We start from the raw sequence: 15,117 nt of genomic DNA, 5'->3' as shown, positions 1-15,117 counted from the left end.
ATAAAAGGACATCCAAACATGCAATATTATGTATCCTCCCTGTGTTACTGCTGGACTAATTCAAATTCATCTTGATAATCAATCATGAATCATGACCATCCATTTTAGTTGGATGCATCCATTTGCATCCAACTAAAATGTCGTGTATATATGAGGTTTACAGTTTATCCAATAGGCTACATGCATTGTCATAAGAGTATAATTTTCTTTCCGATCATACACATTGAATAAGTAAAATCAAAACCAAAAATATAAAAACAATAAGCAAAGAGTCATTATCCATAATGCCACTGTTCTGATTAAGCGAAGAAACAAAACTGGATCTCACCGTATAAAGACGATCTCTGCTTTCTGCTAGAAGAGTAAAGATTTTGCATTGGTCAAACAGCAAACAGATTCCAGATGAATCAGCGTGAATCTACTTCATGCGATCAAGTTTTGTGCTGTGTGTCTTATATTCTTAGTTAACTCAAAGTTACGTCAACCCACATCAATCTATTTGCATTCTAAAGCCATCAGGTTTGTCTCTCTGGTCTGAGTCATTCGCATCCTCTAGGCTTGGGAGAGAAGCATAGGATCTCATTATACATTTGCATGTCCTGAATAAACAATACACGCAACCCCATCAAGTTTAAGGTAAAAAAAAATGAAAGAGCAATCAAATGTAAGATAACAAACAAAACATCGTAAATGAAAAGAGCTGGTTGCAATTCAAAGCCGTTTGTCTCTAGTGGATTTGGGTGTTCATGATGTGCCTATTTGGCAGCCTTCAAAGAACCGCAAAGATTCTTGTAGGGACACATGGGAGGCTCTTAGAGAGAAGTTTCCTAAAGTTGGATGGCATAAACTGGTATAGTTTTCTTTTGCTATTCCTAGACACTCTTTCTTCCTCTGGCTGGCTATTAGAGGGGGCTTATATACACTGGGGATAGGTTGCTACGTTAGGGTATGGTGGGGGATATGAAGTGCTTGTTTTGTCATCATACTATTGCATGTAGGGAGCATTTATTTTTTGAGAGTGATTGGAGTAAGAGGCTATTGAGAGAAGTAATGCTTAAAATTTTGGTTAGTCAGATTTGGCTGAATTGGGATGAGGTGGTGAGGGAAGGCAAGAAGGCATGGAACGTGTAAAATTTTCAAAGCCCAATGCGTAAATTGGCTTTTAGGGCAACTGTGTATCACATATAAAAGCACCTGAATGGTATTAAATTTTGCAATAGGGTAAATTCTGAGGAGCAAATATTGCAGCTTATTTGTTGGGAGATTAGTACAAGAATCATGGGAAATGGCAAAGGAAAATTCAAGCATACCAATGAAAATGTCAAGATTTGTGAGAATTGGAGCATTCCTTTGAGTATCTTGGTTCAAAATGGGTGATGAAGCTCTATTTTTCTTTGATGGGTGGTGGTATTTTTTTTTAGCTTGTGGTTTTTCCTTTTTTTGTGTAGGAGACCATTTGTAATTGTTCGATTTGGGTTTGGTTTATCGTTATTTGATGTAAAGAACTGTGTTTCAGCTTTCTTGCCGGTGTGTTTGAATGTTTTGTTTGTGTTGGAATGAAAATTTTATTCATCCAAAAAAGAAAAGAGGAAAGATTAGCCAGTTCCAGAATATCCTTGTCCATGTACGATTATTTAAATCATGGGTTAGTAAAGTGAAGATTAATAGTGTACGAGAACAGTACTTGTCAAGAGCCTGTGTCTTTCTCTTGATTTCATTTGACCATAGTACCGGATCAGTATCTTTAGGCAAAGAATGCAACCATTGCTCTGCTTTATTGCATACATCAATGACCTGCAAAAGAGAAGAATCAATTTGTGGACTCTGGCTATTCACTAAGAATGTCTTCACCACCAACCAATTAATGGACAAGGATCATACCGCAGCTCTCTCACTGGCTGGAAGTGACCCTATAACCATCCGATAATTTGTGACACAATCTGACAGACCCTTACTAGCTTCATTTCGCACCTTTTCTTCTTTAAATCGGTTTTCAATGGGATCAACCAGCTATTACAAACCCAAACTCTGTCAAATGCATCCTTTTGAGGAAAAAATCATATAAATCAGATAAAAATCTATATTATTTAGCACCTGTTTAAGATACTCCAGTTTTTCAGTATAAACATCTAGAGATTCATCAGCTCCTTCCTCATAAAGCCACTCTTCTGTCTGTTGAAGATTATTGGAGATCCCTTCCAGCTGTGACTCGGTGGAAAAGCCCCTGTATTTATTTAACATCTACCACATGATAGTGTTATTCTAACATCCAAAACAATAAAATGGAATAAAACAGCCGAAAGATCTGAAGTTGACTCAGTAACAATTTAAGATGCACACATGAGAATTTACATATTGGTAAAAATGATGTTGGACTTGACATACAAAAAATTCACCAGGACCTCATGCCAGAATGACAGGACTATACATATGGGAACCCTGTTCAAGTTACATCCAATTAGTAGAAAATTCTAGCTGTTTATCAGCTTTAATTTTCACAAGAAGAAAGGTGCTCTATACTAAGCAAAATATTCATTAACAGTGTTTTGGTAACAAAAGAAAATGTACGCATTATCCCCCCTAGCAATAATAGCATCAGCAGTTTAAAAGGAAGCATACTAATCATCTTCAATCTTCAAACACATGGAGGTATAAGGTATGGGCCCCAATTATTCAAATTCAGAGGCCCAATCATTAGTTAAATATAAGAGGAGAAGTCATAAGTAAGATTTTTCACATTTCCTATCCTATGAACCATAGAAGAAATTTTGTGAATGCACATTATGAGCCAGAATTTTCATGAATACAAATTCCAAGTAAATGGTCTTAACTTACATCAAAATCATAGAAGGGGAATGATACATTGGAATGCAGCCAAAAAAGAGTACTAACTAATGGTTAGAGTGAAGAAGGGTAATAAGAAATAGCTTTGTTTCGGTAAGGGGTAAAGCTATAAAGTTCATCCTTTAAATATAACTAAACCCTGACATAAGAAGTAAGGCTCAAGGGAACAAGCCCAGGAATTTCTCCAACCATTCCGTCCAAGTAGAGCATAGAGGCCAACACCACATTGACCATTTGATGCGCTCATTGCATCAATGAATGATCAAGTATTACCATATCAGAATATAAGTTTTGTTTCTCTACATAAGTGGAACAAGTTTTATAGAGCATATTCCATGAAAGCTTAGCCAAGTTGAAGTAGGTTTGACTCATTTTCTGCAGATTCCCCTACTCTTGGGAACTGGTCTTTAAATTTGGGAGGGTAACTCAATCAATTGATTAGGAATTTTGATGTCATACCTTATCACGCATCTCATAGACATAGGACTCCAATGCATTTTTCTTATCTTTTGTATCCTCAATCTTTTGGTCTTGTTGCACCAGCTGATATTCTTTCTCTTTAGCGTCTGAGAGCTCCGCATTTGTCATTCCACCATGGACACTCTCACTAACACGAATAACCAGCTTATTGACAAGCTTGCTTTTTCTCATTCCATCAGCCTACACAAGGAAACTGAACTTAATACCAAAAGTTCCAACTTATTACACATGAATATTAAATAATTTCCTCATTTCAACACAACATAAGATATACATGATAAACTGGTCCACTATATAACATAAAGTCTCTTGAAGGTGAGAGGACTGCTAATGAAAGAAAGTATATGTTTCTAATTTTTCCGGAGAGTGTGGAAGGCAGTAAATTAATAATGTCAATGCAGCCTAGAACAAGAAACACACACATCAAAGGCTATCCGACTAAACTTACAGCAGACATGGATGAAGGTTGCAACCGTTTGAGATTATTATCTTTGGCACTAGAAGACCCATGATTGGATTCCACCTCAATCTTTGCTGAAGTCAAATGAGTATCACTCCTTGTAAGAGGATCATCCATATGATTTTCTAATAGCTGATTCTGTATAAAGGGCATATAACAAGTTAGCATCCATATGATTGGATTCCACCTCCATCTTTGCTAAAATCAAATGAGCATCAAAGGAGGTCTCCTGCTAAATATGTTCAGTGTACCAAGTGTTAAAATTACACTTACTGAGGCTGATACAAGAGTAACAATCCCATGCATGTTTAGCTGCACTCTAACTTTAACTTTTCTTGCTTCCATGTGAGAAACTTGGAAAGGTTCAATCTAGAGAAATCGAAAATTAAAAATCAAGCCTAAATAAACAAAAGAACAAAACTAAACAATAACTGCATCGAGCTTCAAACAAAGACATTGATTACACAGTAAAGATATTGAAATATAAGTACCTCGCTGAAAAGTAAAAATAATTACAGATTTGGAAACACAAACAGAGACAAATTTAGCCCCATGCTGTTTGGAAGATAAAATATGCATTAGAGAGAGAGGAGCATAAAAAGCCTTGCATAATGTCATCTCCAAACTACGGCATACCCCAGCAATAATTAAATATGAACCTCAGTCATCATAAATTGATATCCAAAGGTATTTCCAACTTCATGTCTACTCAATCTGTAAATATTAAAAAGAGAAGGCAGTAGCAGAAATTATGTAACATGGGCAGGAGATAATGTATAACTGTAGTATGGTACTCTATCATCAAGGGCCCATGGGCTGCTTTTAAATTATCATTCTTATGCCACTTTAGCACAGAAGATATCTATGATTATGCATCATGACTAACCATCCAAACTGAATAAACTCTTATTTCTCAAGGTAGCCTGCACCAGTCAGCATTTGTTTCTTACAATATGGTCAACACAAGGAAGCCTTTTGTCCCGAGTGCTTGGGGTCAACCACAAAAAACCATTTTCACCTTCAAACCTAACTAGGGCCATATCTAGCCCCCCAAATTACAGGTTACAGCATTGCTAAACGGGATTGCATTAGCATAAGATTGTAACTTTCCAGATTCATGCTACTAATCTACCCCATGACTCCCTCTCTTCTTTTCTTGGGAGTACCATGTGAAAAGTACCAAAATATTAGACAAAAAAAAAGTTATTAAAATAAAGTCTATAAAATTGAATCATTTTTACCAAAGCTTATTATAGGTAAAGGGGGAGAATGTACAAAACAAAAAGTCCATGAAGATCATCCCACGAAGTGCTTTACATCACAATTGTTAAGAACCCAAAAGGAGCTAATGTATATTTGTAACATTGTCTAAACCACTAGCATGCATGATTTAGATAAAATCTATTAATTACAAATTTTACATATATTTACAAAAAAAAAATACATGTTCAAGAAGCATTCATACCATAAAACTACTGATTTTAGATGATACACCAGAGGGCAATTCACTTGGATCAGCATAGTAAGCTTCCATATGGAACATACGAGTCCTATGCAAACTAAGAATCTTAACACTGGGGAATGGTTGGTGTTTTCGCAAAAGAGCATAATTTGACAGCCTGCAAACTGGACCTTTATCCGATGAGAATCCTATGGAGAAAGGAAATGCATCTTCAACCTGTGGATGACAACATCTGTAAACACCATATATTAAATAGGAAATGAACACAAAAATTACATGCAAGAGTGCAGGCATCTCTTCATATATTCTGGTAGAATTGACATTTATTTGCCCAAAGAAAAGTTAATTGAAGAGAACTTAAAAACTTAAGATGATCCATGATTGTTTCAGATATAAGTCATTACCATTATTAATGATCAGAGGGGAAAAAAATGGAAAAGAAGAAGTACACAAATGAAGCCAGAATTGAGTTATGTATCCATATCTCCAATCGCAGGACCCCACTTTTTACACCAGCACTTGAGGCATATTTGGTACGCAGACCCTGGAATGGAATATATATTCCTAGTTATTCCACTCGTTTGATATGTTTATTATTCTTAGGAATAGCTATTCCATAAGAATAATTATTCCTCAAAATACGGAATAGCTATTCCTCCCAAAAATGAGATGAATACTTATTCCTTTCCTGTCAGAATAGCATAGAGATTGATATTTACGCAAAAGCCCTTCTATATCTCTCTCGTCTGACTAGGTCTAGCAAGACCATTTCGCTCCTCTCCCTCATCACCATCTTCTCCAGGCCCTGCATCCTAATCAAGTTCATATACGAGATGGAGAAGACCCTTGCCAAGGTCAAGCTCCTCCGCAACTACCTGACCACCCATCTCGGTGACCATGCCAAGATGGTCTCTCCTCCCACAAGAAGCCATGTGTCAACCCATTGGTTCTCGCCGCCGAAAATCAGGACTTCGTCTACACCGGTTGTTGGAGACTCACCGCTAGAACCACCCCCAAATGACCAAGGGGTGGTCGGCCAACCACCTCTGGCCAAAGGCCACCCCCATTTGGCCAAGTCCACCCCATGTTCTTTTCTTTTTAATTTTTAATTTTTAGTTTTTAGTTTTTCTTCTTTTTTATGTTTCGAATTTATAGGGATTTTTTTGTCTTATTGAACAATTTTTTGGGTAATCTTTGTCTTCTTGCGGGACAAAAATCATACATTGCAAATTTCTGATAATTTGGAGGAGACATTAATGCAATCTTTAGTTTGAGGGGGATATTGTAAATTGGGTGTTAGTTTAAAGGGGATATGTTTACTTTAACCAATTCCATTCTCCAATATATTGCACAGTACTAAACAGTGGAATATATATTCAGGGTTCCATTCCAATGTTACAACCAAACTATTGAATAGAAATAGTTATTTCATTCCTAGTAATGACCATTGCAGAATCTCATGCCCCTTCCCATTGAATAAACAGATAAAAATATATGAAAAAAAATAAAAGTTTGTTTCAGAGACATTATGGCAGCCTGCCAAGAAAAAACATATTAGTTAAGGGGTAAACATATTTACATACTTGCTGAATGGCCAACAACTAATGTATAGCAGTCCTAACTTTCAAGGAGCATCTTTCCATATTAACCAGGAACGAAATAAACCCTTAGAAAATAAACAAAGAATACAAGCAGGCAGATGTTTGAGAAGATGATGAGTAAGAAAAATAGTTAAGTAATAGGAGACATCATCTTATCTTGATAGAATAGACTGGAAACTGTGTAGAAAAAAGACAAACCTCATATTCTCTCACACAGAATGTTGGGCTAAGCATTGCACACTGAAGAGCACAACCATGAGCAACACACTCACTTGCATTCATTTTCCGGCTTGGTTCTCTCTTGAAATAAGAAGCTAGTATCCTACCAATTATTGGTATCCGAGACCCTGAGCCAACAAGCTCTACTGAGCGAATCTCCCCCACAGTTAAACGAGAGTCAGACAAAGCCTTACCACAAGTTTCCAGGATTTTATTCAACAAGTTCGTTGACAATTTCTCAAACTCCACCCTTTTAATAAAACCTTCAACATCTATCTCATCCATCAGGCACTCTATATTTAGTGGCGCCTCAGCATTTGCACTCAGCACCTTCTTTAGTTTCTCACAAGATGCCCTCAACCGAATAGATGCTCTGGCATTTGAGTAGACATCAATGTTATACTGCTCCTTGAACTGCGCCACAAAATAACTGAATAGAACCTCATCAAAATCTCTCCCTCCCAAGTTCCTGTCAAAAGCATGGGAAATTATCTTCATTTGTCCACTCACAAATGATGCAACACAAACCTGTGTGTCACAATGCCCAATGTCGACAAACACAACATAAGTTGGGCCTTCAATGGGGAAATCAGTCTTGTAAATACCATAGCCAAGCGCTGTAGCAGTACAGTCATGCATCAATCTCAGTGGCCTCAGTCCAGCAATCTCTGCAGCGTCCAAATAAGCACGTCTCTGCAAATCCGTAGAGTAAGAGGGAATCCCAATCACACAATCCGAAATGTCCGTTTCAAGATTCTTCTCAGTTATGCGCTTCAAATGAGAAAACAACATCCCCAGAATCTGAACCGGAGCAAATGTTTGTATCTCACCCAAGTATTCTAAGCAAATTAAGATGCCACCATCTGGGCCTTCTACACATTCAAAAGGGAACGATTTAAGGTCTTTCTGAACATCTGGTTCCATAAATTTCTGTCCAATTAACCTCTTCACCTGAGAAATTGTTGATTTGGGGTTCGTTGTCGCACTAGCGGCTCCAGCAAAACCCATGAATCGCTGCTTCTTTCCAAATGACACCACTGCTGGTGTTTCACGCTTCGATTCATCATTCAACAAAACATCAATACCACTTTGCTTCGCAACCGCAATAACGCAGTTCTCATTTCCAAAATCAAATCCCACCACACTCATTTCTACTAGGCCAGAGCTCAAACCTCACAAATTTGTAGCACTATAATCCCAGACGGAATTGGGAACAAGAGCACCACGTAGTATCCATCTTTTCAGAGATCAATCCAACAAAATTCATAAAACCTACCTTGAAATTACAAAAATAAACGAACTTAAATTTCCAGCATTCACGAACCACCACCTAAACCAATAGCTAAATATCCTTATACAATGCTTGAACTAACTGTAAAATTCACTGATCAAACTAAAAATCAGCCACCGAGAAACAGTTATAAGCTTAAAATTATACATAAAAAAACTCATTTAAACCACAATTCAATCAACTAACCCTAAACCCCAACCCCTAACCAAACTTAAATTTTGAGCGTTGAAGAATAACATATAAATCAATTCAATTAACTAAATTCCTTTAATAACATCCTTGATCTAACTTTAAAATTCACTGATCAAACTAAAAAAACAATCAGCAAATGGAGCAATTGGTATAAGCTTAAAATCACACATAAATAACCTCAATCAAACAACAATTCAGAGCACGTAAGAGAAAGAAACAAGTACGATTACCAAGTCAAGCAAATGCAGTAGAAAAAGGAAGCTGAAAGTTTCCGTTTGGTTGCTGAGGAAACCTGAAAGAAACCAAGAGTGCCTGACAAGTAAAAAGGAACGACCACAAGTAGTCGTCTTTGGTTTTCGGGATCCACGTCAGCAGTGAGAGATAGTGTGGGACCACGTCCAAAGGATTCTACGCCGTCAGATTTAACCAAGTGTAAGGAATGAATGGGTGGTCGTAACAATCTAGTCCACAGTTTGGGCCTGTAGACAGTATTCTGGCCCAGTTTAAAGGACAGTCCGTCAAATTTATGGATCGAGATTCCCGGCAATAGTGAAAAAATTGCCCACCAATTTTTTTGAAATCCTGACCATTTATTTTTATCCAACAGCCACCATTTCGCCACATATCCTACTCAATATAAAATAATAAAATATTATTATTTTTTAAAAGATAAATATAAAATTAAATAATAATAAATAAAAATAATTATTAAAAAATATGGGGTGGCTTCTAAGGCCCCGGGGGTGGCTTAGCCCTTCGGCCACCCTCAAGGCTGAACTGGGGTGGCCGGCCACCCGCTATGGGATGGTTTGGCCACCCCATATTTTTTAATAATTTTTTTTATTTTTTATTATTTACTTTATATTTATTTTTTAAAAATAATAATATTTTATTATTTTATATTAAGAGGGGCACGTGGCAGAATGGCAACTATTAGATGAAAATTGATGGTCAGGATTTCAAAAAAAATTGGTGGGCAGTTTTCCCACTATTGTCGGGGATCTCAATCCCAAATTTATGTATTTTTCAAATAATTTCTTTCAACTCAAAACTTGTTATTGTTAAAAAGAGAAAATACATTTTACCCACCTGAACTATCTACCTATTTGCATTTTTACCTTTAATGTTTAAAGCGTGACACTTGACCCCACCAAAATTTTAAATTATTGCAATTCGACCGTTCTGACTTTTTTTTTTTTTTCTCAAAATGCCCCCATCACATATTTTATTTAAAAAAAAACAAAAAAACAAAAAACAAAAACCAAAAAAAAAAAAAAATATGCTGGGGTGGGCTGGCCTGGAGGTGGTTCAGGCACCCCCTTGGGCCAAACCCTCAATGGGGGTGGCCCCAGGGCCCAAGGGGGTGGTTCGGCCACCCTAGCATATTTCTTCTTCTTTTTTTTCTTTTGGATTTTTTTTTAAATAAAATATTTTTTTAAAAAAAAATTAACTTGGAATGGGGGCATTTTAGGAAAAAAAAAATCAAAATGGTCGAATTACAACAATTTGAAAGTTTTGGGGGTCAGGTGCCATGTTTTAAATATTTGAGGTAAAAATGCAAATGAATGAATAGTTCAGAGGGGTAAAATGTATTTTCCCCTTGTTAAAATTAAAATGTGTACATGAATTCTACACTAAATGAGATTATGTTATGTAATATGACTATATAAGGGTTGTGATAACTATAGCATCTAAACATAGTTTTTAATCAAGTTTGAGTAAAACTCGTTATATTCACTATTATTAAACTTGTAATACCTATAAATTAAGAACTGTCAATTTTTGACACGATCTGCAAATCTGCTTCGAATCCAAAACAAAATTGAGAAATGTTATTTTTCCATCTCTCATCTACTTTCATTCATATTTGTTTTCTTCAAATCTATGGGTCCTATATGTTTAATGATATATTTGAACAGTAGAAGAAGGAATAGTAGGTTTCAACAAAATTAGAGGGTTAAGGTTGAAGGATCTCGCTCTCCTACCGAATACCGACCTTAGCGACATCACGGTGTAACTTCCCTTCAACAGCTCCAATCCAACCTTTTTAATTTCAATGCTTGTTCACTTGTTATAGAGCGTCCTTTCGCTTGCTGCAATTGTTGCGTAGGTAGTTTTCCTTTATGGAACATTGCCTCTGCAAATCGTCATTTGTAGCTGCCCTAGTTATTCCAATGGACCGAGTCATTTATTTAATCTATTTTCAATATAGTTTTTAAAATTTTATTGCACTGATTTTTTTATTTTTTTTTGGAGTTCTTGTTTGAGTTGCCCACCATTTTATTTTTATTTTTTTATATTCTAATCTCCCATTTATAGTTTCCTGATTTGAAAAAAAAAAGAAAAAAAAGTGCCAATATATCATCCGTACAACATTGACTTTTAGCAGGTGGAGCCATCGGCCTAACGTGAATCCGACCCCTTATGGTGGTGTCATGCATGCAATGGGCTATGGTGGTTTTGAGTCATTCTGTGATCGAATGGCGTGCCATACATGAACCTTGCCTTGTCTATTTCTTATATTAATCGGTTTTGAGTTTTTTTTTTTTTGTAGTGAAAATTAATCGCGTTAATTAGGCAAAACCCTGATCTGTATCTATATTGGGATGCGTGAGATATGCTATAGAATGGAAAAACCTAATATATTTAAGTCCTTAAAGAGTATCAGTAAAGATAATTGTTAATTTTAATTTAAAAACTAATGGATGAAAAAGTATGATATATAACATTACATATTGGTCAAATGATTTTTTTAAAAAAACCTAATGAGGTCTATGGGACAGGGCCACCTGTACACCCCAATAGTAAAAGATTTTTTTTTTTTTTTTTTTAATAATGTCATGGGACATTTTTAATGATGTGGCATTTTACATATGTCGTAATATTATTGAGTATGACATGGCATTTTATAAGTTAAAAAAAAATGTCAAAATGATTTGATAACATATTAAACCGCATTCATTTGATGGATTTTGATTCTAGGTTATTAATTTGATAAAAGGTCAAACCCATGAACTAAGACATTACCCTTTTCTTTTATTTTGAAAAAATTAAAAAATAAAATACTCACTACCCAACCAATTCTTTAATAGAAAGAAAGAAGGATAGTGCTGCAGGTTGGAGATAGTGTTAATTATTATTATTATTATTATTGTTTTGAAGGATAGTGGTGCAGGTTGGAGAGAATGTTAATTATTATTATTATATTTGTTTTACATGTTTGCATAAGAGAGAAAGAGAGATTCAAACTAGTGACATTCACTTTATTAGGCGTGATTACAGCCGATTGAACTACCTCTTGGGAACGAAAAATCTCGTCGTTAATTAGGAGTACGCTTCTACTCAAATCTTCCAAAGCATTAAAAGTAAACCATTTAACGACTAGATTCAGTGTGACTATCTTAGAGGATTACACCTTTCGTTTTCGTCAACTTGCCCCATATTTAATATGCTATCATGCTACTGGTTGATGTCATTTATTTCCTTGGAGCTATAATTTTGGGGAAGACATGCAATTAAAAGCATTTCAGGCCTCTAATTAATCTATTTTTTTAATTTCCCAACTAGTTGGTTAAAAAATTCAGTTGAAATTAATATAAGAAGAACGTACAAAGACAAAATTATTTGTTACAATATTTTTCTATGTTACGCATTAATGATTTATTTTTCTAATTATAGCTTTAATTATCTTATCTTAATTGCATTGTGGAATTCAATACAATAAAGATTTAGCTCTACTAGAGGCACTTACTAGTATCTTCAATTCCGCTATTCTTTTATTAATTATTTTAATATTTTACATAAAATTTTACGTGGTAGTGTTATTGAGGGAGATCGTTAGAATATTAATTTGATGATTGGATAGCGGGGGAGAAGGGAAGAAAGATCAAACTATTTGAAAGGGTATCTTAGGATTTAGCTTTCAAGCTTCAAACAAGATCATACCCAAAAAAAAAAAGAAAAAACACATCATCAAGTGAACACAGAAGGCAGCCTAACAAGGGTCTCTGTCTCTCCACGGTGAAACAGGCGCTGCCATTTTTTCACATGGCTGATAACTCGTTTGTGTGCACCGACTCTTGCCGCAGATATGCCAAACAACATGCAAACCTTCCTCAGCTTCTTTAATCTCCTCCCAATCTTAACCTTCAACCTACAAATCCTGATTCTCAAAACCCATGATCTTCTTCGAGAATCCGCCTGCAAAAGCACTTTCTGGATCAAGAACTGCGCCAGCTGATGTTTTTTCTCTTCTGGGTCTTCATTGTCGATCTTTGAGTAACCATTTGATGGTCGTCTCCTCAGAAGAGCCATTTCCTTAATTTGTATGAAAACGAGGGAGAGTAAATTAAGAGTGAGCTGAAATGTTAATATTGGAGGCATATTTATAGAGTAAATTAAGATATTGAAGAGTTTTCCTGGTAATGAAGGGTGGGTCATAGCTGAGGAGGTCACATGTAAGGAAGCTGGCATGTGCACCAGTATTTGGTAGAAAAATAATGGAGGAGAAAAACTGCAGTCTCTTAGCTGGCGTTACATCATCGCCTCAAACAAAAACCTACTCTTTAGAGAGTATGCCAATAGATTTAATTGTTCTCATAAAAGAACCACAGGAAGGTGGCAGGCATGCAGAGCTCCCCAAGTTCAAGCCTCTTGCATGATGAACCATATCAAAAGGTACCAATCGACCACATGTTGAGGTTACTATATCTACCCCGGGATGAGAGAGACACATGCCACCAATTTAGGATGGCACGAAACCCGGGGCATCTAGGAGAATGCTCTCCCGTGAGGTAGCAATTCGTGTTTGTGTTTCGAATTTTATAATCATATCGAAATATGGATCAAACTTGTCAACCTTATCATGCTAATTTCATATTGAGTTATTGTCAAGTTTACATGTTCGTGTCAAAAATGGCCAGCCTTAAATGTCGTGTGTCGGGTTCGAGTCATGTTAAGATGTGAATATAAGACTATATAGATCAATTCTAATCTAATCCATTTAATTAAACGGATTAGGCCCATAGTCCTCTAATTTAGTTTTTGGTTCGTATCGAGATCATTATAGAAACATATAATAAGATAAATATAAAAGCGGAATAATAATAATGAAATAAAATATAATAAACACAAAGTTTAAGGTGGTTTAGTATATAGCCTACATTCATACATCAAAGCCTTAATATGCTATATATTTATTTATTTCATATATGATCAAAGTACACGACTCTATTATAGAATTTTACATGTGATTTGAAATATTTCAAATACAAATATATCCTTTAAATCAGTTTAACAAATATTATCTAAATCACTTGATTTAGGGAATACAAAATCAACATTTATTTCAAATAATTTATATGGTTAATAACATGAGTCACATATAAGTTTTGTTTCAAATCATCCACAAATTTCAAAATCGGAGGGTATGGTCGTAATCCCCAACCCCAATTGGATGGAATCCATCCTTGATAGGATCAGAGTATGCCAAGAGGAAAAAAAATAAAAAATAAATAAGAGAAGGAAGTAGTCGGTTAATTAGTTTAGGGATCTTACGTAATTCATGCATGCATATGGACTGGTTATGATGAATTATTATTGAAAAGAATGCTTAATTTAGATCAATATTGATGGTGGAAGTGTGTGCTGACCGTAATAATGCTAACTTTACTGCTAAATTATGTTATAATACAACATTATTGAAGCCCAATTTTCTTTACGATATCTTGTAATTAATTATACAGTAGAGCAGTTCCACGTGCTCTAGAAACACGCTGTCTCAGTAAAATAATGTTATTATGAAACCAAAGGGCATGCATTTTCACTTTAGACAATTTTTTTTTTTTTTTTTTTTTTTTTTTTTTCGAGAAAATTCTTTAAATTCAGTCTATTAAACTGATATATCTTTAAAATATGTAATTTTTAATAAAATTACATGCTTTAAAGACATATAACCTAGCATTTCTCGACATATATATAAAATCTAGCTAAAAGCTTTTCTCATTTTTCTTTTTATTTTATTTTATTTTGTGTTGGTGAGCTCCAAAGTCAAAGAGGGAAAGCCTGCCGTTTGCAATATAGAAAGACAAGATTGACAAAAATTTCCACCAACTGGTGTGAATGATGCATCTTGTACAGTAAACAAATAAAGTCAGACAAAGCAAGAGAAACTGAAGTGTCTAAAGAAAGTGAGGAGACAAAGGCAACCTCATACATGTTGGCCATCAAGTGGTTGGGGTGTGGCGGCTTTCTCAAAGAGTCAACTCACCGAGGCATACGAAGACTCTTTCTACAAATAGTAGGAATGAAAACACTATTTATTTAATTAATTGGGAGGCATATATATTAATTAATATAATTCGATCCACCCTCCCACCATTTCCAAGATTAATCGAACAATGAATTTGGTTATTCAATGCATATATGAGAGTTAATTTAAGCAATTATGGGTCACAACTCACAAGTTTGCATTTGCATTTGCATTTGCAGCATGTTAATTTACACCATATAGTAAAAAAAAGATGCGATGATATTATTACTCTATAGTAAATATTATCACCAAGAGTAA

At 35.3% G+C, this 15,117-nt stretch overlaps 2 protein-coding genes across 3 annotated transcripts; both read right to left on the bottom strand.

Annotated features, from left to right (window-relative positions):
• Positions 1-80: 80 nt before the first annotated feature.
• LOC132170404 (heat shock 70 kDa protein 16-like) lies at positions 81-8,881 on the bottom strand. 2 transcript variants are annotated; one of them, XM_059581384.1, is made up of 10 exons: positions 8,780-8,881; positions 7,046-8,338; positions 5,250-5,462; positions 4,058-4,153; positions 3,773-3,922; positions 3,304-3,504; positions 2,095-2,241; positions 1,882-2,010; positions 1,685-1,794; positions 81-599 (listed from the first exon to the last, which is right to left on the bottom strand). In XM_059581384.1, exons 2-10 carry the CDS (start codon positions 8,213-8,215, stop codon positions 491-493), a joined length of 2,325 nt encoding a protein of 774 aa, XP_059437367.1. In that variant the 5' UTR covers positions 8,216-8,338; positions 8,780-8,881; the 3' UTR covers positions 81-490. The 2 variants fall into 2 exon arrangements, with proteins under 2 accessions (XP_059437367.1, XP_059437366.1); XM_059581383.1 differs by having other exon boundaries at positions 7,046-8,342; positions 8,780-8,876.
• A 3,640-nt stretch (positions 8,882-12,521) lies between these two features.
• LOC132170093 (uncharacterized) lies at positions 12,522-12,863 on the bottom strand. The gene has a single exon (XM_059581001.1). It carries the CDS (start codon positions 12,861-12,863, stop codon positions 12,522-12,524), a length of 342 nt encoding a protein of 113 aa, XP_059436984.1.
• Between the last annotated feature and the right edge of the window lie 2,254 nt (positions 12,864-15,117).

Source organism: Corylus avellana, chromosome ca2 (assembly GCF_901000735.1).
Source record: "Corylus avellana chromosome ca2, CavTom2PMs-1.0".
Classification (NCBI taxonomy): domain Eukaryota; kingdom Viridiplantae; phylum Streptophyta; class Magnoliopsida; order Fagales; family Betulaceae; genus Corylus; species Corylus avellana.
Note: the sequence above shows the minus strand (reverse complement) of the source record. Positions and strands in the feature narration are given on the sequence as shown.